General features: G+C 36.3%; 2 protein-coding genes across 3 annotated transcripts; one reads left to right on the forward strand and one right to left on the reverse strand.

Annotated features, from left to right (window-relative positions):
• Positions 1-443: 443 nt before the first annotated feature.
• On the forward strand, positions 444-19,045 carry LOC306860325 (low molecular weight phosphotyrosine protein phosphatase-like). Of its 2 annotated transcripts, none has more exons than XM_079401969.1 (6): positions 444-525; positions 1,572-1,645; positions 2,507-2,620; positions 6,873-6,934; positions 12,494-12,599; positions 17,219-19,045. In XM_079401969.1, the coding sequence occupies exons 1-6, from the start codon at positions 483-485 to the stop codon at positions 17,294-17,296; spliced, it is 477 nt and encodes a 158-aa protein (XP_079258095.1). In that variant the 5' UTR covers positions 444-482; the 3' UTR covers positions 17,297-19,045. The 2 variants fall into 2 exon arrangements, with proteins under 2 accessions (XP_079258095.1, XP_079258096.1); XM_079401970.1 differs by lacking the exon at positions 2,507-2,620 and adding an exon at positions 2,331-2,444 and having other exon boundaries at positions 479-525; positions 17,219-17,556.
• Positions 17,984-22,843, reverse strand: LOC306860327 (ALK and LTK ligand 2a-like). Its single transcript, XM_079401972.1, has 6 exons — positions 22,098-22,843; positions 20,939-21,215; positions 20,257-20,310; positions 20,094-20,174; positions 19,786-19,859; positions 17,984-18,732 (listed from the first exon to the last, which is right to left on the reverse strand). Exons 2-5 carry the CDS (start codon positions 21,162-21,164, stop codon positions 19,795-19,797), a joined length of 426 nt encoding a protein of 141 aa, XP_079258098.1. The 5' UTR covers positions 21,165-21,215; positions 22,098-22,843; the 3' UTR covers positions 17,984-18,732; positions 19,786-19,794.
• Between the last annotated feature and the right edge of the window lie 1,487 nt (positions 22,844-24,330).

Below are 24,330 nucleotides of genomic sequence, written 5' to 3' on the forward strand. Positions count from 1 at the left end.
CCTAGATCTGTATATTCCACTAAGGGGATAGATACCAATAATACAATCAGGACTGATTAGGCTTATAAATGCATGCCTGAAAAAAACATCTGCGAAAAGCTACTGTGTAGCTAACTTTCAAAACATAATATGAGACATTTACTCAAAAACTGTATTTGCCACATTAGATACAGTCTGTATTTTTTTCATATTTTGTTGGAAGAAGATTCCTCTTGTCACAGGGGCAGTAATGATAGTTGTGTTGGAATTTATAACTACATAAAGGATAAAAGTGAAAGTTTTTTTTGTTAAAATACTATCTACTAATGTCCTAAAAGTAGATTTTAAAAACAACAATTATATTATCCGCTATTTACTCAATGTGTGCGAGTAAAAACAAACAACGGCTTTTTAAACTCTAGCTGCTATCTTGTTGAATTTGGAACAGGCGGTAACTTGGACAACCCTCAGCGGTGGCGCGGGGACCTATAACAGTGACCAATATGGCGACTCCCGGTGGAAGGTCGGTGTTATTCGTTTGCTTGGGTAAGAAAGTTTATAAAATATCACCAGACCTTCTTTGATTTGATTGTGATGTTTTAACGAGCTGCTGATAAGGCATCAGTACACCTGGAGGAAACGGTCATCGCTTTTTCAGCAATGTTCGCTGGTTCACCGGCCTCTTTCAGTGAATGAAACCGGCAATAACACGCATCATATACATTAATCAACACATCGCGTTAATATTGGCGTTAGTGACATAAACTGTAACGTTATATATTTTTTCGTCATTGATCATCCAGGCCTTTTTTTCCACTTGCCTCAGTTGAGTCATATTGCTAAACAAATAAACTAACTCCGTTTAGAGAGCTTTCTTATTTTCATAATGGCATTAGGATATTTTTTTATATCATTTTGCATAAGATGTTATATTTTATTGTCTGTGGATTAGTTTTGTTTTCAGCATATATTAAAACAACAAGACCATGATCATGTGTGTGTAAAATGTATAAATATATAACTTACACCATTGTTAAAAAGTTTGGGGTCAGTAAGTTTTTTTTTTACAGTATTTTTTCAGTAAGGACATGTTAAATTGAACAAAAGTGACAGTAAAGATGTTTACAGTGACAAATCTATGTCTATTTTCTTTTCAATTTTCTGTTCAGCAAAGAATCCTGAACAAAATCAATGTATCACAGTTTTCTCCTAAATAAAATAAAATAAATTAAGTGGTGCAACTGTTTTCAACATTGATAATCATAAGAAATCTTACTTAAGCACCAAATCAGCAATTTTATACTGATGTTGGTGTACATTTGTAGTAATGTACATTTACTAAATGTATAAAGCAAACAAGAAAACATAAAAGTATAAAAAGATCAGTCTTACAGAACAAGTGTGCTTGGCTGTGCTGTTTGTCAAGTCAAAATGTAACTTAACATAATGCTTGATTTTCTGTCAATAAATGAGATATCGTGTATATGTTTGTGTATATGGCATTTACTCGGAGTTAGACAGAACTATTAGGTTTCATATAACCCTTGCCTATGAAAATAATACATTTCTTCTTCCCTTTCCTCAATGCCCAGGGAATATCTGCAGATCCCCAATCGCAGAGGCTGTTTTCCGGAAAATGGCCACAGACAATGGGGTGGTGGACAAGGTAAGTCGCTGCATGTGATGCTACTTTTACTGAATGATGTATACATTATTATTTTCTCCCGGCTTACTAAGACTCACAACTAATCACATGTGCTTCAGTGAATTGTGAATTCAGTGCACTGTGCATCATCTTCTGGACAAAAGTAATTGGCTGGTCTTGAAGTTCGTTAATATTAAGTATTATTACAGGTATGTAACAAAGCGACATCTGCACTCCAGTGCAAAAGCACTTCATAAATATTTTGAAATGCTTTTAGTCTTGCACCTCATCTACCCTTTGGTTGAGAGTATCAGTATCATGATCATGTTACTCTTGCTCTTGTGGAGATTTGATATTTCTAAGGTTGCACAAGAGACAAACATGAAATCGTAAAAACAAATTCTGTTCAAAAAGTTTGACAAGAACAATAAAAGCCAAAACCTTAGCCTCATGAGCCAAAAATACAAAGAAACGGTGTCAGATTCATTCCAGCCTTAAAGTTGGAAAGGCTGAAATCTTCAAATATGAATGCTTGGCCAACACGGTCCCATTGTACATGCTTAACTTGCATTTTTCGCGGCAGTAGCAAACCGCTATATCGTAACACATAGTTCCAAGTTCTTAAAAAAAAAACTGTTTGTGTGTGTTTATAAATATTTATGTGTATTGCTGTTATCATTAATGCTTTATGTATGTGTGTCTTCAGTGGAGAATAGACAGTGCCGCCACATCCACCTATGAGATCGGAAACCCCCCTGATCACCGCGGCCAGGCCTGCATGAAGCGACACGGCGTGTCTATGAGGCACGTGGCGCGGCAGGTACGGTGGGGTCCTGATTAGCACTCAAAGCTAGAACCGTGTTCTCTGTGTATGTGTTACAGTGGGTTATAGACTCTGGTGCCACCTCAGATTGGAATACTGGCAGTGCTCCTGATGCACGTGGTCTGGCCTGCCTCAGGAAACATGGCATAGAGACCGATCACAGGGCACAACAGGTACTGCAGATGTGGGATTTTGTGTGTTACAGAATGAGTTAGGGCTGAACAATTAATTGCATTTGTGATAATATCGTGATATGAAAAAACATGATTTTTCAACCGCAGAGGCTACGATTATACTCTGTCATGTGACACGGTGGTACGTTCAACTTGAAGACCGATCGGTGTATGACATCAAAGTACGGCGAGAGAAAGCATAAGGAGACGTCCGCTCTCTTACAGCTACTATTGTGAGTCTACTTTGATGACACACATCGATCGCTCTAGCAGCGCTGCTTCAAGTCGAACACATCTAAGCAGTCTTCAGAGGAAGCATCAAGTTGGCACGCTGTTGCCAAGTCCGCGGTTTGCCTCCAAAAACGTGATATTTAGCCCCTGAAACGCGAATCTTACCAGGGGAACCCCTCCAAAAAAACGTTTATTTTACCCCCCAGAATGCGACATTGACCAGTGGTATATCACCTAATTTCATCATAACATATAGGCCTGGCCTACAGAAAAGAACATTTATGTTTAATCTATCTAATATTGTGTTGGTCATACTATATGCAATGTTTTATTGGTTGTCTTGAATAATACAGAACATAAATGGCTTTAAAAAATAATTCCATATTAAATCGCAATATTGGTAAGAAAAATCGCAATTAGATTATTTTTCCAAAATCGTTCAGCCCTAGAATGAGTGCAAGAGGCTTTCAGCACAGTATTGTTGCACAGTACGATATAGATGACACATTTATCATAATTTCATGAACTTCAGTTAATGTCACTCATATGAAAACCCCAAACATACGCAAATAAAGGCAGTTTTGGCAGGAGAGCAACTATTATCTAATCACAATTTACAGCCAAAGGCACTTCGTCTTTGTCACACACCATAGACATTTGATCTTTTTCTGTATTTTTAAATTCTTGTCTATAAATTTTGACAGGCACTCGCTGTCTATCTGCTGTTGACCTCTCTTCTCCATCTCCCTCTGTGTTTTCTGCTATTTTTCGTCTTTCTTGTACATTTCCTGAGGAAAAGTCTCCACAGAGTTTGTTGTTTTCAGTTGGCTTTCAAATAGTGTATGGTATGTATTTTGATAAAAAACAGTTGCTCCACAATGTATCATCAACGTATCCTTCATAGCACATGCATAAATCACAAAGTCATAATTTTAAGGGAGCAATTAACTTTCTTTCCAGGGAAGCCACACTGGTGCAGGACTGGAAATGTAACCGTCTCACAAACAAACATAGCAGCTTTTTCCTTGTTCTTTTTATTTGTTAAATTGTGCTGGCTAGCTAACTATAACGAGAACTATATTAGCTATATTAAATTTGTTCACCATGAGCGCATACGACTGTTATGTTGTCTTTAGGTTTAATTGTTCAAGCACTTAAAAGTTGGTGGATTCTGATTGGCTGTAAATGTTTTTTATCGTTCATCAGATGGAAAGTCATTCCAACTATATCGCTGCTCTGTGTCATTCTTCTTATAGCTGTGCTGTGGGCTTCCTATTTTCAGAGATTTAGAACAATCGTTTAAACTTCGTAGTTATCACTGTAAAAGTGCCTTTAGTAGCGAGTTTTTAGCAGACTATATAGTTATGCCAGTAGGTGGCGGCAAATGGGGAATGGGGAAGTCGTGGCCTAATAGAGAGTTGGACTCGTAATCCAAAAGCTGTGAGTTCGAGTCTTGGGCCGGCAGGAATTGCCATATTACTAAAGGTCACTCTTCATTAAATGTGCATATGAGAACACACTTGGAAAAAGGTATTTGCTACTTTGTATCTCACAATTCTGACTTTTTTTCTGAGAAGGCGCCAGAATTTTGAGAATAAAAGTCAGAACTGTAAGATATAAATTCTCAATTATGATTACAAAAAAAAGTCAAAATTTTGAGACAAAAGTCACGGTAACCTTAATTTTGTGGTGGAAACAAAAAAAAAACTGAATTGCAATACAAAAAGTTAACAATTCTAAGAAGTTCCAATTACCTTTTTTTTTTTTTTAAATACTATAATACAATATTATTGTGACTGCAGTAAATAAACATAAAACAACTTTAGTGTTACCAAAATTCATTCTGGTGATGTCTGAACTTATTTTATTTTCTAGAAAGTCCTTTCCTCTTAAATGAGCTGCTACATACATACAGCAGGGTCAAATCTGACAAGGCCGCATTAGAGGTTACGGAAATCCATATCCCCCTCTATTTCATACACAATGACTTCAGTGTTATCCATATTCACTCTGATGTCTAATCTCCTTGGAAAAAAACCTTTTGGTCTGATGTGAACAGCTACACACAGAGCAGGGTCACCAAATCTGACAAGGCTGCATTAGAGGCTATTGAAATCATTACAAATTTGACAATTACTCTGACACATGCAAACTAAAACACTACACATTATAAAAATGATATAAAAGCATAAGCATTGGCCGACTGATTCACTGGTTACCCTTCCATAAATCTACAACTGTTTACTTCAGAGCAATATGCTTTCTAGGATATTAAATAAATTGGATAACATTAAAGCCACTGTGTGGGAAATAAAGCTGATTTTGTTAACCTCTTATGCTGTGTTGTATCCTGAAATATACATGGTTTGGCCTTTTACTGTCAAACATGTTTTACGTGCTTTCCACCCACATTTTCCAGCCGTCAGTCAGATATTCCAGTCATGTGGGCAGGCTTTAGTTCGGCCTTTAGAGGTCAGGTTCATACGAGGCTGTACAGAGCTGAGCTCACACTCAAATCGCAGCCCCCAATTATACAAGAAAACACGCGTAGCCAAGGCAGTCGTTTCTTGCGATAATATCGTAATTGTTGTTTTAACGATGTGCAATTTGACAATATAGAGTATTTTGCAAAAACCACACAAAACGCCTACGGAGTGCATGCTTACATTAGCCTACGTGGCGATGAAACGGGTTAATCAGTGCGCGTGAGCATTTAGAGCGTGTTATTTCTCTGTTAAAATGCATTAAGAATGATCGCAAAATTCAAGATATGGGGGCAGAAAATGTATGTATTTACGTTTCATGTCGTTTTTTTCTTAAAAAATAAGCATGATTACAAATGTGATATTGATTTTTATACAACGGTTCAATAAACAAGTAAATATTAAGAGACTTACGTTTTAGACACATGTTGCCTGCTTTTATTCCATTTCTCTGACAAAAAATAATTCCAAACAGCTACAGCACTGTTTTGCGTCTCTGAGCAACATGACTGTGATTCGTTCCTGAATGAATCAACCGTTAAATGATTCGGTTCAGTCGCAGTGACTCACTTATTACCAGCAACTTTCTGCCACCCTACTGGTGGTTTAATTTCACATTTAAAATCTATTTTCATTTTTAAAATAATATCAGTTTTCAATGTTTTATGTTTAATTTGTAACTGATTAAAGCACTCCATGTCCCTCTGAGCTGCATTAAACAGTGTGTAAATACATCTAAATGCCACTTCAGATGCAACTTCTGCAAAGATTAATTTTGATGATACTGGTTTCATTTGTTTGGTAACAGCCTAAATGTGTATTATCTTAATTGACTGATTAAATGTAACAATTTGACTCAACAGATGTACACTTTTAGAAAAAATTGCTTTATTAAAAGGTAAAAATCAATTAATCACTGATGTGTACTGACCACACAGAATATGAAGAATAGCAAAAACTGCAGCTGTCCACAGTAGTCAGATATCAGCACAATTACACACTCTGCAAAATATTGTCTAATTATCGTTATCGAAAAAATAAAAAAACATTGAGATATAATTTTTTTCAATATCGCACACCCCTACCTTCACGATTTCCAGTTTTTGTGCTTTGTTGTTTTTGTAAATTGAAAACATATATTCCTTTCATGACTGTCTCTGTGCAGTAACGTCCCAAATGAATCATGTGCTCTTGCTCAATATATGCACACACTTACATGCAGCCCCAGATGTGCTTTGATCTGTTTCTTAACTCCACGTCTTGAGTGAGGGTAGCGAATGTTCAAACAGACAAAGACGGCATGTCTACTCGCTCTCTGGCCCTTTGCTCATGTTCCCTGGAGCTTGTCCAAGCTAGCGACGTGCTCTTTTGGCAGCAGATTTGCCTCTTTCGGTGAAAGACAGGAAGAATTAGAGAGGAATATGGTGAAAGAGGGGTGGATGTGGGCCGAAACCACTGGCCCATGCTCAGCGGGTCACTGCAGGACAATGTGAACGAAGTGTTACATGCATTACTCATAAGGTCTTTCTGTTTGTTAGGTCACCAAAGATGACTTCATGACTTTTGATCACATCCTCTGCATGGACGAAAGCAACTTGAGGTACGTGCACAGGTTCAGTTGGTGTTTTAGAGGTGAGAAAACCATAAATCTGGTTCATTCTGGTGCCTTTGTAAGATAAAACATCCTTGCCCAACTCCCAAAAAATTTGTGAAATACAGTATATTATATATTAAAAAGAAAAATATTTATTTTTATATTTATATATATATATATATATATATATATATATATATATTCAAAATAGAAATCTTTTCAAGCAATTTAAGTCTTTGCTATAACTTTTCTTTTCAATTGAACACATCCTTGCTGAATAAAAGTATTAATTTCTTTAAAAAAAGAGAAAAAAAACGTACTCACCCCAAATTTTTGAACAGTAGTTTTATATTGTTTCAAAAGATTTCTGTTTTAAATAAATGCTGTTCTTGTGGGCTTTTTATTCATTAAAGAATCCTGAAAAAAAGCATCACAGATAAAAAAAAAAAACAAACTGTTTTCAATATTGATAATAAATTATTTCCGAAGTATCATGCATCACTGAAGACTGGAGTAATGGCGTATGAAAATTCAGCAGAAATAAATTAGATTTTAAAGTATATTAAATTAGAAAACTGATGTTTTAAATTCCAATATTATTTCACAATGTTACTGTTTTTTCTGTATTTTAATCAAATGAATGCAGCCTTGATAAGCAGAAGAAATTTCTTTTAAATATTAAAAATCTTACTGATCCCAAACTTTTGAATGGCAGATAGATAAATGCTACCTTTCAAAGAAAATAATACTTTTGTTCAGCAAGGACACATTAAATTGATCAAAAGTAATAGACACATTTTAACAGTAATTGACACAAAAGATTTCTATTTCAAATAAATGTTGTTATTGTAAACTTTTTATTCATCAAAGAATCCTGAAAAAGGGGATCATGGCTTCCACTAAAATATTAAGCAACACAACTGTTTTCAAATTTGTAAGAAATTTTTCTTGAGAAGCAAATCAGCATCACAGGAACAAATTACATTTCAAAATCTATTAAAATGGAAAAGTTATTATTTAATTGTAGTAATATTTCACAATAATACTGTTTCACAGTGGGTATGTATTAATGAATAATTATTACTATTATTATTAAAGAGGGGGTAGGTAGGTATTGTCAGGATCACATGTTCCTGCTAGATCCGGTGCTTATTAAGAAGATTACTGAGTTCTTTAGATTCCATGTCTTTGCTCTGTGATTCTAGATCTGAGCTTTCATTTCTTCGATACTCAGCATGACAGACTGACGAAATATCATCTCACAGTCATATTTAGTCATGATTGTCTGTCTTGGGTTAATCAGGGTTGAAAATATACATGTGAGGTTGTATAACTGTTGTATTTCTGTATTGTGACGTTATGGGTGTTAATGGTTAAAGGTCTGAGCTGGTAATCCTAAAGGTCATAGGTTTAAACCTGGAAGAGATGATCCCTGAACAGGAGAGTTAATGAGACCCCCTCTTGGTTAAGATGCTGAACCCCCGGCACAAGCATTGCAAGTGTGTCAAATGTTCCTTGAAATTCCTGCATTCTTTGTTTATTCCTGTGATGGCAAAACTTGTTTTCATAAGCCATTACTCTAGTGTCACATCACATGATCCTTCAATAATCATTCAAATATGCTGATTTGGTCAAATATTTTTATTATGAGCAATGTTGAAAATAATTGTGCTGTTTAATTTTTTCTTTTTCTTTCAGGATTCTTTGTAAAATAGAAAGTTAAAGTTCAGCATTAACTTGAAAAATAAATCTTTAAATTATTTATACATGAATATCTGAAATGTCCATTTTGGTCAATTTAATGCAACTTTGAATAAAAGTATTAATTTATTTTAATAATAATAATACTTACTCCAGACCTTTATATTGTACAGGGCTCAACGTTAAGGATTGTTTCTACTGGCCCTGCCACAAAAAAAAAAAAAAAAATTTAGTTTTTGATCTATATTATCTTGTATTCCAATAAATAAATAGCCTAAGCTTATATGACACCAATATTTCAGATACCAATTAAATTGTACAATTCTCGATTTCAATTTTGATACAGGAAAAACCACTAGCTAAGTTCAAACATTATTAAAGACAAGTGAACAGCCAGTAAATAAGAGCACATTAACAAATTACAAGTAATAGCACAATTAAATATAGGCCTATAGCACAAAGAAATCGTACAGAAATCGAAAAATCACATAAAATAATATTTGCATATTCTTCACTCTGCAACTTGCCATTTGAGATTAGAGGCAAAGCAACCACTGCATTTTAATCATGAATCGATCAAAACAAAAATGTGCAATCTTTTATTTATATTAGACTGTATAATTTCAAAATCCGAAGCAAAAACAGAATAGTCTCACTTTAGCTTTGTAAAATTATGGTTCATAAAACATTGCACAAACAGAAACAGCAGACAGGCTGAGTGAGACGCAGTTTCACTCTCTGCCAGCAGGTGGCGATTAACAGCAATAATACAGCGTTTCCTTGGTTACCACTTTTAAATGCGTTATAGACAGGGGCGGCGTTAGGGGTGGGCTAAGGGGCTGGAGCCCCGAATGTTTTCAGTAAAGCCCCGAATGTTTTTATTACTATGCCATCAATGAGTTTCCATGCCCAATAAAGTAATTTATATTAGAATTTAAATAAATAAACAAATAAATAAATATCTCTCGACTCTCACGTCTACAGTGTCTGTCAATTTAGGCGTTGTCATTCACACCCGACAAAAACCGCCCACTGAGTCTAGTGCTTCTGACTGACATGTAAACTGGCCAACCATCGATGAGCGTCTGTACGATCCAGCCAATCAAATTAGATCTTTTGGAGCCAGGCGGTTTGTTGGCGTGTAGTATTTTACTAGATCAATTTATTTGAAAAATAAAATGGCTATTTCAAAATTCTTCAAAAAAAGGAAGTAAAACACCCCCAGCCAACACTTGAACGCCAAGATACAACAGCTTCAGGTATCTGTAACTTTTAATCATAGTATTATATTTCTTATTCGGTTTTAAATTGTGTCTGATTTAACGTTACATTTTGAACATCTAACAGTTAACGGTTGCGCAGCACAGTCTTTAGGACACACACACACACACACACACACACAGAGCGGTTATAATGTTGGGTTAGCATGGTCTGTGGCATGACTTTTCGTGTCAGGGCAACAATTCAATAAACGAGATAATAAAAAAAGACATATTTCGCTAAGGAAATGGTTCCAAACAAAGCATGTTGTTGTGCTCTGCAGCAACACACAGCGGTGTTTACTGAATAAATTTGCGTGAGTAAATGATTCACTGACCCATTCATAAAAACAGTTGCTTACTTTTTTTCTGAATGAATCATCTGTTTCGAACGAATCTATTGATTAAATGACTGACTGACTCACTCATTAAGGCAGTGTCTTGCCGCACCTAGTGGCAAAGTACCATTCTAATTTTTTTCATCATTTCATATTTCTGTATTCCAAATTTTATATTTGATACATTAGCCTCATAAGATTATTTATGCAATTTGTAAGTGCTGTGTAAGTGCTCCTTCAAAAATATAAGTGTATAGAGCCCCGCGTTTATAATTATATTTGGATGAAAATGAGTAATCCTTAACATTTTTGGTGTTTTGGATTCAGCTGGAGAACAATTAAATACAAAATAGGTTATAGGCTCTACTTGGTGATTTTTTTTTTTATTTTACTGAGTAACATTCATCCTTTTCCCATATAGTGTATAGATTTTTAGGCATTCTATTATCTCAAACAGCCTGAAAAATAGTGCATTTAGCTGACGTAAATGGGAAAAAAATCTCCACGGGGGAGCATGCCCCCGGACCCCCCTAGGTTTGGGCTAAGCCACGAATATTTACATCGTCTGGCTCCGCCCCTGGTTATAGATGAAAAGAAAACCATGTAAACTTATCTGAAAACAGCCAGTTCCCCTCAGACACACATTCATATAAAATTCTATATTTGGATTTTCTTCCTATATTTTGCGCATCGTGAACAGTGATCTTGTTCTGTCAGCTACAGTATTTTCTCCTCTTTGCGTCCGTCTTCAACGTCTCTGGCCTTTGTTAATGGCCGTTTACAGACTAATTATAATAATAATGTAATATTTTCACACGAATGGCATGATTGCGGAGCAGTCATTTTTTTGACGTGTGGATCCGTGCACACTCTAATGGCTAAAATTGCCCACAATCCATTGCGCTTAGCGAATGATTCGGTCCAGAACTACTTTACTTTTAGTCATTTAGCAGAAGCTTTTATCCAAAGCGACTTTCAAATAAGAAAAAGTAACTAAAACTAGAAGTTAACACTCTGTAAATACTCTATACACACCCATTTAAGAAAATACAGAAATTAAATCAAATTGACAAATGCATGCAACAACATTTCAATAGTAAACATATAAAGGAAAAAAATTAAATCTAAATCAAAAGCGATACTTATATCCTTTGCCGGTGTCCTAGCCCGGTGGAGTTGCACGGTAGAGTCGATGGTCTTTACATTCTTTTTACTTTTAGTCATTTAGCAGACGCTTTTATCCAACTACAAACGCGTTAGAAAAACTACAAACATGGCGGATGCGTGTGATCGACCGTTAGGTAGAGAGGTTTGCAAAAAGGGGTTTGAGTTACAAATAATCAACATTTAACCTGGTAAAAAATATTTATTTATTGTTATCCGTGTTATATTTCATCTGCAACAGCAGTGTGAACTTTTATAAACATCCGTTTGGAGTTCTCGCCATGAAAGACCCGTCACTGGCAGATCAACGAGCTGCTACTTTTCTCTCAAATACGGTAGGAAGTTAAATTAAATGATATGTGGAGGACAAGACAAGATGATTGGCAGGCGAGTTTACAGTGACGGGGTGCGTGTAGTTGTGTGACGTGATAGTATGTCCCAAAGCTTGCCTACTCTTCTACTACAGTACACACTCAAAAGTGTGTACTTTTTCTTCACCAAAAGAGTACATACTTTAAGGACGTAGTATAAGTAGGCACATTGGCCTGATCGGGCAAGTGACAAATCCGTCTACTGTCCCGAGCGTCCTTCACGCTGGCCCGGGCCATCGGGCAGTCCTTATTGTCGAGCCCTGTTGTAGTTTAAAAAAAATTATTTATAATGTAAAAAATAACCATTAATTTTTCTTATTAAAAAATCTTACCATTTATGTATTTTATATAATTGTTTCACACTATTTTTCTCTCCTGGTTCAGACAAACCACGACTCGTTTGAAGATATGTAGTTTTGCACATCCTTGGTAGTTATTGTTTGTTTTTAATATCCTTGTATTTCATGATCAGCCACACCAGCTGTCACTACCTTGGCGCTGTTATGTGTGTTGTTATAAATAATTTATTTTTTTCAGCTGTTTGGTGTGTGTTGCAACGTCTTGCTCCTGGGAGACTGTTGCAGAAAGAACAGTCAGATCCTGTCAAGATTCATTGCTGCTTAAAACATATTCCTGAATTAGTCTGAAAAAACATAAGGAATCACGCCATTGATATGAATCAGTCCATTGGTTGCATAAGATCTAAAGTGTGTGTGTACGGTTTTCTTACAGAGATCTAAACAAGAAGGCAAGCAGTGTGAAAAACAGCAAAGCCAAGATTGAGCTGCTCGGCTCCTACGATCCTGAAAAACAGCTTGTTATCCAAGACCCGTACTATGTAAGTGTACACACATGCACACAGCAGGATCAGCCCCAATCCCTGCCAAATACTCAAATCAAAGTAGCAATAGGCCCAAAATAAAATTTATGTGATGTCTTCGGGCTCATGTCACACTCACTATTCCAGCTCAGTCCGATTCCAGCTGTTAACTAGTGTGGGAACTGCTTCGGATCAATCTTGCTTTGGTAGATTATTTCAAAGTTTCTCACAACAATCACTCCCTTTTAACACTTATTCTTGTATGATTCATGATAATTCATATTTTCAGTTTTTGGATATTACTTATTTGGATGTTGAAATACTTCTATCCAAGCTTAATTTTACAACTACAGGTAAGGTTGTTGTTGTTTTTCTCTTTTCGAAAACACTGGAGCATTGACCAATGGTATGAGTTTGTGGGCGGGACCAATTATATGTACAACAGTGGTTGTAATTTTTGCATTTTAATGCTAGTAGTGCAGAAATAATATTCTATAATCATTTCACCTTCAGGATTACAGTCTTGTGATTGGTTAAGGGTTGTGATTGTGTAGAGAAAACTTTGGGAATGCTGCAAGCTGCTTAATTGGTTATGGCGTGCATGGATAAAGACTTCATATCATATACTTAATCATATTAAGTGTATAATCAGTATATAATCATATACTTAGCCAATAAATCATGACCTCTGTCGGGGTCTCTGCAGATGAACTGAGAATCTGATGCATTGTGTGGTCGTGGCCCCTGACTGATGTTTGAGAATGAGGATTCCTCAGTGGATATCTGTGTGTGTGTTTAAGGCGTACTCCGTATGCAGAGTTTCTTCAGCTGTCAACACGCACTGGATATGAATGTCTTGTGGGTGAGGACAGCTTTTAAGGGGAAAAAAAGGACAATTCTGTCCTCTTTTTCATTCAAAGCCTGTATGACTTTCTATATTGGAGCACAAAAAGTGGGATTTGTTTTGAGAGCTGTTCGCTCTTGTAAATGCAGTTACAGTGAACAGGGCTTTCAAACTTCACAGAGGACCCAAAAAAAATAATGAAAATTGTCAATATGACTCTTTGAGTATCCTGAAGTTGTAAAAAATCAATATGCTTGAGGAAAATATGGAAATTTAAATCGAAATGCACTGGTAATCTAGTGCTTCAACACAAGGAATTGACTTGGAGAATCAGACCATGGTGCAATCAAGTCATTCCGTTTAGGTCGTATGTGACCCTGGACCACAAAACCTAAGGGTCAATTTTTCAAAATTGGATAGGACAATATTTGGCCGAGATACAACTATTTGAAAATCTGCAATCCGAGGGTGCAAAAAATTATCCAAATATTCAGAAAATATTTGTCTATTAAGTCCTTAGCAATGCATATTACTTATCAAAAATTATTTTTTGATATATTCACATTAGGAAATTTACAAAACATCTGCATGGAACATGATCTTTACTTAATATCCTAATGATTTTTGGTTTAAAAGAAAAATCTATAATTTTAACCCATACAATGTATTTTTGATTATTGCTGCAAATATACCTGTGCTACTTATGACTGGTTTTGTGGTCCATATTTACAAGTTGGATGCACGTGAATGGCACCACAAAGATGTAATTGCAAGTGGGGAACTTTTTTAGTTGGGGGTGAGAAATCAGTGATCAGTGAGAAATTACTGTAGATGTAATAAATGCAGCATCTGTATTGATGGCAAATTTTTTGAATGAAATCATTATTTTTTTCGTTTACAATAAAACTAGCTAGTAACGTACAAAATACCATGTTATTGTAGAAATTTCATAGAATATATTGATTCAGTTTACAGCACCTTAATAAATTGAATATATTATAAAGTGATATGATTATATATGAATGAACTGATTCATTCAGATGATCTGACACAGAAGAAACACACAGCGCTATTTAAGTCATTTGTTTTACGTTTACACCATGTTGTCTATTTCGCGTGTGCAGCACTTGGAAAATAACCTTCTTTAACCAAATGTTTAATATAATAAAAAAAATGTAGTTACAATTATCACAAGTTGACTAGTTGAATGCTAAAAAATGTTGTTATTTCGTGGAAAATAGTGTCCACATTATTCAGTACATCTCCTTTTGTGTTTCATGCAGGACAGTCATGTGGGTTTGGAGCATGAAGGGCAGTAAATGATGCAAAAATTGCACCATATAACAACTTGGTCAAAAGCTCTGGATGAATCTGTGTGTGCATTGTGGTCTTTGGACATCTGTTAATGTGAAGCCAATGTAAGAATATTATTTAGTGCTTTAAACAGAGGTGCTTAGTGTCACAAAGTGTCACAAGCACTCAATTATGACAGAAAGGTTGATTTAGCCAACTTGTAAAACCACAAAACTGATGTTTGGAAGGGAGCAGTGTCGATTATGAGAGGGAGGGACCGAGTGAGTGTGTTGAGAAATAGAAACTGGAAAGAACCTGACGGGCCACCCCAACGGAGATCATTAGCATTCCTCCTCCAGACAGTGTCAGGTCATCCCACTCATCCCACCAGCTCTCCAAGACACATCTGTGAAGATCAGAAAACTCGCTTTTATGTGAGAGGATGTCTCAAGGACTGATTAAAGACACATTTTGAAGATGTTCCCTAGGCTGAAGGCTTCCAGCACATATGGGTCACAGCCACATTGAGATTGTTGAAGATAATCATGGAAGGTGTAAAGTTTTATGTTTCCTCTCTAGTGTTTCTTCAGAAAACCAGCTGGCTGAAGTAGGTAGGCCTTTCTGCCATCGCAGAATAGGAAACCGGACAGTTTGTTAGCCAAATGCTCTTGTGTTGATGATCACTCTTCAGATAGCTGAGATTTCCTGTTTAGTCCCTCAAGATTCAAGTGTGGTCCTTTGAGTGCAGTTTCTTTCGATGGAGGTGGCACATTGTGTGTCCAAAGATGTGATCCATGGTAATTTAGCACAGCGACTTCTCAAACTGAGCTTAGGAGAACCTGATGGTTAAATGTTATTAACAAAAATGAAACTATTAAACATCATTTTTGGTGACTGAAATAAAATATAAATATTAGATGACAAATGTAAACTTAAAAACACACAAAAATTAGAAATGTTGTCTTGGCAAATAGCTGAAATAAGTTTAAGTTGATGTACAAAAATTTCTAAAACTAATAACAAAAAACAAATAAAGACAAACGCACATGAAAAATAAACAAATCAAAATGGAAAATATAAATTCAATTAAAAGCCGATTCAGAATAGGAATAAATATTATAATCGTATACAAATAGCATTAAAATAAAACTGTTTGGTGTGAAACCTTTATTATATTTTTTGTGTGATCTGTATTAATATTATTATTCCATATTGCAGCCTATAGAAATATTAATTTCCTCTATTTTTACTTTTAGATTCAGATTTACCATATTGTCATTAACACTCACTTAAAGTCAATCTTTAAAAACACCAATAATATAATAGGACTCTTAAATGTATTCTTTAGCAAATCTCAAAATGATATCCATTTTCATACGCTACACTAAAAATATATTTTGAAGTTGTAAATAAAACAAAGATAATTGTTACAAGAAAAAAATCTTTCTACTTAAATGTTATGCTTATAGGGGTCATATGACAATATTAAAAATAACATTATTTTATGTATTTGTTGTAATGCAATGTTTACGCGGTTCAAAAAACATTATTTTCCACATACCGGACAGTATTGTTGCTCCCCAGGGCTCTGCCTTTCTGAAACGCATCGTTCTGAAAAGCGCGGTGTGCTCTGATTGGCCAGCTATCCATTGCGTTGTGATTGGCCGAATACCTCAAGCGTGTGATGGAAATGTTACGCACCTTACCATAAATGGAAACACACAGCTTCTCCACGAGATGGCAGCGGCGGCAACAATACTACAGCGAGATTAAAAGTTACGCCGCCTTTCTTTGTGTAAACATTTGGGCGGTGTTATGCAAATCTTCCAACACAGTGACGTAGATTTGAGGGGGCATGTTTGAATGAGGCATTTTAGGAAGGCGTGGATGAGTCTTAAATTGTATAAAGAATATTTATTTGGCTTTGGAGTGTTCCAAGCTGTTTGTGCATATATAAGATCCATAAAGTTGCAAAGGAAAACTTTAAATCGCATTATATGACTCCTTTAATTCAATGTGTTTTGTGCATTTTCCCTTCAATTACATTACTAGCAATTTCTGAGGGAAAACGGTTTAAAAGTAAATGCTTGGCTGAATTTTTCACTGTACATTTATTACGATTCTAAATTATATTTAAAACATTTAGATTTTAGTGTTGCTGTTTTATTTAGACAGAAATATATCTCTACTGTTTGCCAATATTAATATAATCTGATAGCTGTAGTTCATTGGTATTGCTTTAGCACAAATGACGGAAAAAAATAATTTTGGTTCAATAATCCTAATGCGCATAAACATTTTAGAGAAAAGTTAAGACAGTAAATTAGTTGATTTAATTTTATATTCGTTTGTAAATCTGCTCTTTACTTAATCAAAACATTTCAGCTCTACTGTCTTTTGGTCATTCTTAAGTTCACATGTGTCTCTTGCTGCTATGCTTGGCTGCGTAATGTCTGTTTACAGTTACATTTTAATGGCTCCTGTTTGTTTTCACTTGCAGGGGAGTGATAAAGACTTTGAGACGGTGTATGAACAGTGTGTGAGGTGCTGCAAAGCCTTCCTGGAGCAGCACTCATAACACACACACACACCGTGACCATCTTCTGAAACCTGTGACGCCTAATCATGAGATGCTTTAACGTAAATATCCATTTGAAATAAGTGTCTTCATAATCAAAACACACAAACCAAACAATAGCAGCGTCTTTAATTGTAAAATACGTTGTAATGAAATATCATTGGATGCTTGTTTGAGAAGCTGTAAACTGCTTTTGTTGACCATACTCTCTGAAGAGAGTAAATTCACTAAAATAAACCGGCTGAAAATGCTGAAATTACTTTTGCCTTTCCTCTAATTTTTAGCAACATTTTAATGCATATTTATGGCTTTTCCCCTCATTTCTTTGAATATGACTGTGGTTGTGCCAGTTGTTTTGATTGCTTTGCCTTTCTCCTCCAGTCCTTTCCTCTCCCGTTCATTCTCTTCATCTTTTCAGGAACCCTCTGGAGAGTGTACCTCATCGCTAAGATATTTATCAACAGAAGTTGACCGTTATCTTTGGTGTGGTTACAGACAAAAAATTCAATATCTCTGAAGCATCCAAAGCATCCACCATGAGTGATAAGAGATCTTGAACTCCCTTAAAAATATATTTTCTGATGCCAAGATAAGCTGTTAAACTAGAAAGAGGCTATGTTTTATGCTACAGAAGATTAACCTTTCATTTTCTGGTGTATTTTTATAACATTAAAGACCACAGTGTTTAAACAATCATAATTTATTTAAATATATATTTTTTTAAATATACACATCCCATCGTACGTCAGACGCTTATGTTTGTTATACAGATTTTTTTTTAAAGTCTCATTTGTACAGCATTTACATATCAAAATATACTGAATATATTCCATAGTCATACACTCACAGTCTCACACAAAATCGAAAAGCTTTTCAAACAGAAGCGAAAGGAAACGTTCATGCGGTTAACTGGTTTTCAGTTCTAGCAGAGAAAAGCAAATCTCTCTCTTGTCACAGTGAACTAACACAATTTGTCGTCGCGGCTCTGAATTGTAACCCCATCCGAGGCATGTAGCTGGAAACATCAGCACTGACTGAGTCTCGATATCTGATGAGAACAAAATGCAAAACCATGGCAATCCCTTTTTTCATGATGAAATGATGGAAAATGGTTTTGTTTTTTGGCAGATAGGTTCAGAACCCAATGCGCTAGATGCGTTTTCTGTTTTCTTTCTCTGTCATCCTGTGTTTTAACGTGTTCTCCATGCTGAGTCCAGCAGACCGTCCTTGGGCAAGTGCATCCCATTATACTGTGTCCGTTTACTGCTCTATCAATTCTTTCCAACATCTATTCTCCGGAGAGGCAGAGCAGTGTTCTGGACGCGATGTGCTGATTATGTGGAATGTTGTGTGTTGGTTTAAATTCTCTTCTCTTGTCCAAAGGCACTTTGACTGCTGTTTTTTTTTCTGGGTCACTCTGGTTTGGCTTCAACCTGCTTGATAAAGGAAGTGAAGTTTAGTGCTGTTTCAGACTTGGCTCGGTTCGTATACATGTGTGCACTTGGATGCATCTGAAATGTTTCCTTCTGTGAAAAATTGGGAAACAGGGCTTGTTACATGTACTCCCTCCGAAGTGGTCTTAGAAAAAAAAAACGCTGAAATCTAAAGGATTGCCTTAAGGTTTGCTTAAATCTCATCTGTAACAGCTTGGGTAAATGATCTAATCCTGGAATGTGCTCTCTGTCATAAAACGTTTAAGTGCATGTGTCCTCTCTGAATCTGCAGAATAAATCAGTTTTGTTTTGCTTTACCTACATATTTAATATCTTTCTATGCTTTGAATCTGTCATATCCAGTGTTCCCACAATTTCTGGCAAATTAATGTGTAAGTAAATAAATAAATGTGTATATATATATATATATATATATATAAATATACATATAGAATTTATATATATACATACACACATATATATTATATACACACACATTTATGCTTTGTAAATGTCAGTTTTTATAATAACAAATATTAATATATTTTTATTTATATAAATCAATGGTTTTAAAATCAATGACATTTTATATATATATATATATATATATATACACACACACACTAATGTAATTTATCATCTATCTATATACATGTATGTACACACACACATATATATATATATATATATATATATATATATATATATATATATATATATATACACACACACACACAAACACATATATATATACACATACATATTTAATCTAATTAACATTTTGCAGATTCTGTAATGTGTAATAATGTGTAAAAACTTTTGACCACAACTGCATCTATAAAGTAAAAATAAATATATATAAATTAAAATATGTTAAATATATTATGTTTTTATGATTTAGAAATGTAGACTTTTCCATGAGTTTTTCAATTCTTTTCATTTTAATGACTTTTCCAGGGCAGTGGGAATCATGCATTCTCCCTCTCTTCTCCAATTTGTTGTTGAATCACCTTAATTCAAAGATATTCAAAATTTAAAAAATTTAAAGCGTCTTACCTGGTAAAGTTAACCCTCTTGGCATCTCGGACTCCCCGCCAGTCGCGTCAGAAGTCGCGCGCATCTTTTGTAGTCTGAGGACAGGAGTAAAGCTGGATGAGTTGGATATTCAGCTGGATGAGTCCTGAATTTGTAGCCTATAGTGTTTCTGTGTTAAAACTCCATGTGCAGGGGTAAATCAGGGGCACCTAGCCGACATGAGACTGTCATGAATATAAAGATAGTTTGTAGAGGGTCGTGGTGCATGTGGGCAGAGATGTGACCTGTTTGTGGGGTCTGAAGAGATGGGAATGCTTGACTGTACTCACATGCAGGGATGGTGCAGTCTCTGGTGTTATGATAAAGCCTGTAGACGTGCTTCCTGCATTTTGGACTGAAATAAAGAGGACCTGGTGAAAGAAAAACAGTCAGGTTAAAACTCTCAAACACCATTTTTGTTTGGAGGTCACAGAAAACTCAAAAGTCTCTGACCTGTTAAGATTCGGATAACCTTCTCTTTCTTTCTGACGTCTCTGGGAAAGATTTCTGTGAAAAGAAGGAAACATTCAAAAGCCAAATCCTGGATATCCACTGATCCTTCAAGAGGAATGATTCTGAAGCTCAGACAAATCACCAGCAATGAACAAGCTTTCTGTACATATTATGATCACTTATTCTTAGTATTCAATATTATAACTATTTATTGAACACACAGCACTTGTTTGAGTACTTCTGCTTCTCTCTTATATCATAAAATCTTATGTAGGCCAGAGATTACTTGACCTAGCTGGGAATCGCTGTCCACCGATACCACATGTCTGACTCGGCACACAACAGGTGCAATGCAAAACTATTTCACCTAATGCTTGGAGAGTTAAGACTTTGGCTGGTGCCCTAGTGGGTAAGTCACATCCCTCTTAAATATAGGTCAGGGGAAAAGAAGGCGCACTCTCATTGCATCAAATGAGCTTTTCTCTGAACTAAATAATTTTTGCAATGACTTTTAATCATCTGGTTCCAAGGTAATGTATGAAGTCAGTTTCTCAGTAGGAAAATGGTCATGTTCCACTAACGTTTCACAACCAGAAAGTGACTTTTGTTTTTACTTAACATTTTGCTATCCATTGCGTTAACATTGCTACATTTACATCTGTGCATCAAACGCCATGCTTACTTAATATTGTTTCCCCGGTTTCCGTTTTGAGATGATGAGTGTCCTTAAGCGCGCTCTCTTTCCCTTGCGCGCTTGCGTCGTCAGCGCTGTTTTCCACCAGTCTCATGATGTCTGTTATCCGTCTGAACGTTTTCTCGACCTTGTTCACGCTGGCGGCGCTTTGTGCAGTAGTGCAGATTAACATGACGAGCCCCATTACTAGAACCGGAGCCCGCGACGCGCGCATCGCTCCCGCAACCAGAGTGCGCGCAAGTGCCCAAGTCCTGGATCACGCCGTCTGCTGAAGAAGTGACAGGGTTTATAAGATGCAAAAGTCCACTTTATGTTAAAAATAAACTTTGGAGACTTTTACGATTTCTTAAATAAAAAAAGAAGTGCAATTAACGCTTTCCCTGCCAGTCAGCATGGACACACCTACTCTAGGCTAAGTCATCAAAACTATTCAAACTATCTCTCCACACATTTTCTTCATTAGAAGATGTGGTGCTTTTAAACACCACTGAATGATTTCGCATGCATGCAGAGCACGTGTTGGCTGATTTTCCTTCACTAACGGGATCCAAAAATAAATAAATCAGAACGTTAGCTTTATTGATATGTAGGTACTTTTTATATTAGTCCACAAGTCTATTTCTCCTCGAGAGCAAAAAACCTGAAGAGCACATGAAAAAGTCAGAAAGAGAAAGAAACCCCAAGCTCACACGTTTGCCCACATCAAGTATTAAAAGTCTCAATATGAACTCAATAATTTCGTAAATTCTTCCGAGACCAAATAATCTGAGATGCACGTGGATTATACAATCCATATTCTTACTATGTTTACATGTTTGTGTCTTTTTGAGCGTTGTATTGAGAAATAAACAAGACATTCGATATAAATTCCCACACCATTAAACTATGAAAGAGACGCATAGGTGCAATTAATTTTTAATCCTGGATGGGAAATCTAAATTCAGTTGTGTATGCCCAAACTTTGAGTAGTAGTGTGGCTCAATTACCTGGTTAAAGTACAAAACTAAACTACCAAGCAGCATCCCATAGTCGCGTATTGATTAGGCTGCTAATTTACAATCCGCTTTGTATATGAAGAAAATAAAAAAGCTTAGCAATTTAGGAGTTATATGATAAAAATGCTCATAAAAGCCTCTAGTAAACCTACCTGAGTACTCTCGTGTTGCTGCGTTTCTTTCCCTCAGCCTGAGGCGATTGAGCGCGCGCTGTGTTTTATTGATTCTTGAGCGTCCGGTGTCTATATAACCCCACACGAGGATCACAAAGACAGAGCGCTATCCTTTAATACGCTCAAGCGTGGGAAGTTTGAGTGGTCAGACTCTCTTCTAATGTCTCCGAGACTTGAGGAAACTCCAGTGAAAGCTCCTCGAGGGCACGCGTCGCTCGTCTTGAACGTCTCCAAACATTCGCCGTCGATTCTCGCCAATTTATTGAGGCTCAGACGGAAGGAGTCGTCCCTCGAGGGCTTACATCGCCGTGTCTTTAATTAGAAACTCTTTACACATACGCCGCACATCTTCATATTCCCGTTTCTCACATGCAGCATCCCATGGACTTTTTTTCTTGCCCACTATCTCATTAGAGCACTTAGCTTGCAGGAAGAGATGCAGCTATACCAGGAACCGTCCCACCATTCTACAGACTGGAACTCCTATGGTGCCTGAAAGTCAGGTTTTTCCCCTCACACTCCACCATAGATCACCATTTCATCCCCTTGTGTCTCCAGAGGATTGATTCGGGTTACAGATCGATGCCTGGAAGTGGCTGCAGCTGATGTAATTATTCTGCGTAATGGTAATGATAGCACGAGAGAAACAGTCAGCCCAACAGACAGGAGATAAGTGAGTTCGGATTAGTTTGTGTTTGCATTCGTTCATACCACTCCCTCAAAGCAAAAGAGAACATGGAGCAATCTGGCTCCTATCCCGGTCACGAATGGTAATCTACATGGGCGGCCTCATAGGCAAAAGTAGGCAGCCGTCTAGGGCCCCTAACACCGTAAGTGTGCACTGTCTAACACAAAATTAAGCCTGGACATTGAAGAGAACATGTTTAAGGAAAACGAGGAGGGCCCTGTTTGCCTCTGAATCGGTGTGCTTTTTATAACAACATAACATTATCCAGTTAAAAACTTTGTCTTCTACTGTTTGGGAATGTTTACATGGAAACAGCTTAATGTGTGTGGTTATCTTATCAGTGAAGTGCTCATAAAGGCAGGTACACCTGATAAAGTGATTACACTACAGATCTCATAAAACCCTTTTCTGTGCAGTGAAACCTAAAGAATATTGGTCATCTTAGTGGTTGAAGATTTAGACTGCTATCTTAAAGGTTTTATAGGTTCATTCCATTCAAAAAGACATTTAAAGCCATAGTTCACTCATAAATGAAAGCTCATTTGTCCTCATTTACCTACTGCCCCGACTTACCCCCATGTCTTTTTAAACCTGTGTGACCCTATATATCAGGGGTCACCAGACTTGATCCTGGAGGGCCGGTGTCCTGCAGAGTTTAGCTCCAGCTTTCCTCAACACTCCTGCCTGGAAGTTTGAAGTATACCTAGTTATGCTGTGTTCATGCCCTCCTGGAATATTCGTATTTATAAGCTGACAAGTCGTAATTACGACGTCAGGTGCTTTCAAGTCACTTTGGTCGGAACAAGATGGCGATTTAACTGTTCTACAAAAAATTTCAATAATTCTTTTCAACTCTACAACTACAAAATGATGAATAAAGAATGTGCATCATTGTGTTTTTGCTTATTACTGTTTTTATTCAATTTATGAAGGTGATGTAAACTAAATCATTCTATATTCAATGGTAATTATACAATAATATAATATTTTGGATATGTAACAGTTTTATTGTACATTACAAAAAAATATATATATATATTAATTTGAACAAATTTACCATCAACACAGATGCTGCATATCTATAGTATTTGGCTGCGTCCATTGCATCTGACACGCCCCCAACTCGGCTTAAAGAAAATTTAGAGTTTCTCATTCATAATAACAACTTTGTGGTGACGTTCATGTGTGTTCGACTTGTAAATACGATGTATCCGACATGACTTGAACACACCATAATACCTTGATTAACTGGTTCAGGTGTGTTTAATTAGGGTTGGAGCTAAACTCTGCAGGACACTGGCCCTCCAGGACTGAGTCTGGTGACCCCTGCTATATATAATGTGAAACAAAAAAAGAGAGATTTAGCAGAATGTTGATGCTGCTTTCTAGAGCAGGGTTCCTCAAATCTTGCCCCGGAGGTACAATACGCTGCAGAGTTTAGCTCCAACCCTGATCAAACTTATCTATCTGTGATTTTCTAATGATCCTGAAGACATTGATTGGCATGCTCAGGTGTGTTTGATT

This window comes from Barbus barbus (assembly GCF_936440315.1).
Source record: "Barbus barbus genome assembly, chromosome: 41".
Classification (NCBI taxonomy): domain Eukaryota; kingdom Metazoa; phylum Chordata; class Actinopteri; order Cypriniformes; family Cyprinidae; genus Barbus; species Barbus barbus.

Bases quoted from the DNA above. Each gene is read 5' to 3' on its own strand.
- LOC306860325 (XM_079401969.1), top strand. From the start codon at position 483: ATGGCGACTCCCGGTGGAAGGTCGGTGTTATTCGTTTGCTTGG. The intron at 2,621-6,872 runs GTACTGCAGATG...TCTGTTTGTTAG, and splicing joins CCGATCACAGGGCACAACAG to GTCACCAAAGATGACTTCAT. The intron at 6,935-12,493 runs GTACGTGCACAG...GTTTTCTTACAG, and splicing joins ATGGACGAAAGCAACTTGAG to AGATCTAAACAAGAAGGCAA.
- LOC306860327 (XM_079401972.1), bottom strand. From the start codon at position 21,164: ATGCGCGCGTCGCGGGCTCCGGTTCTAGTAATGGGGCTCGTCATGTTA. The intron at 20,175-20,256 runs GTCAGAGACTTT...TTCTTTCACCAG, and splicing joins GGTTATCCGAATCTTAACAG to GTCCTCTTTATTTCAGTCCA. The intron at 19,860-20,093 runs GTGAGTACAGTC...TCCTGTCCTCAG, and splicing joins AGACTGCACCATCCCTGCAT to ACTACAAAAGATGCGCGCGA.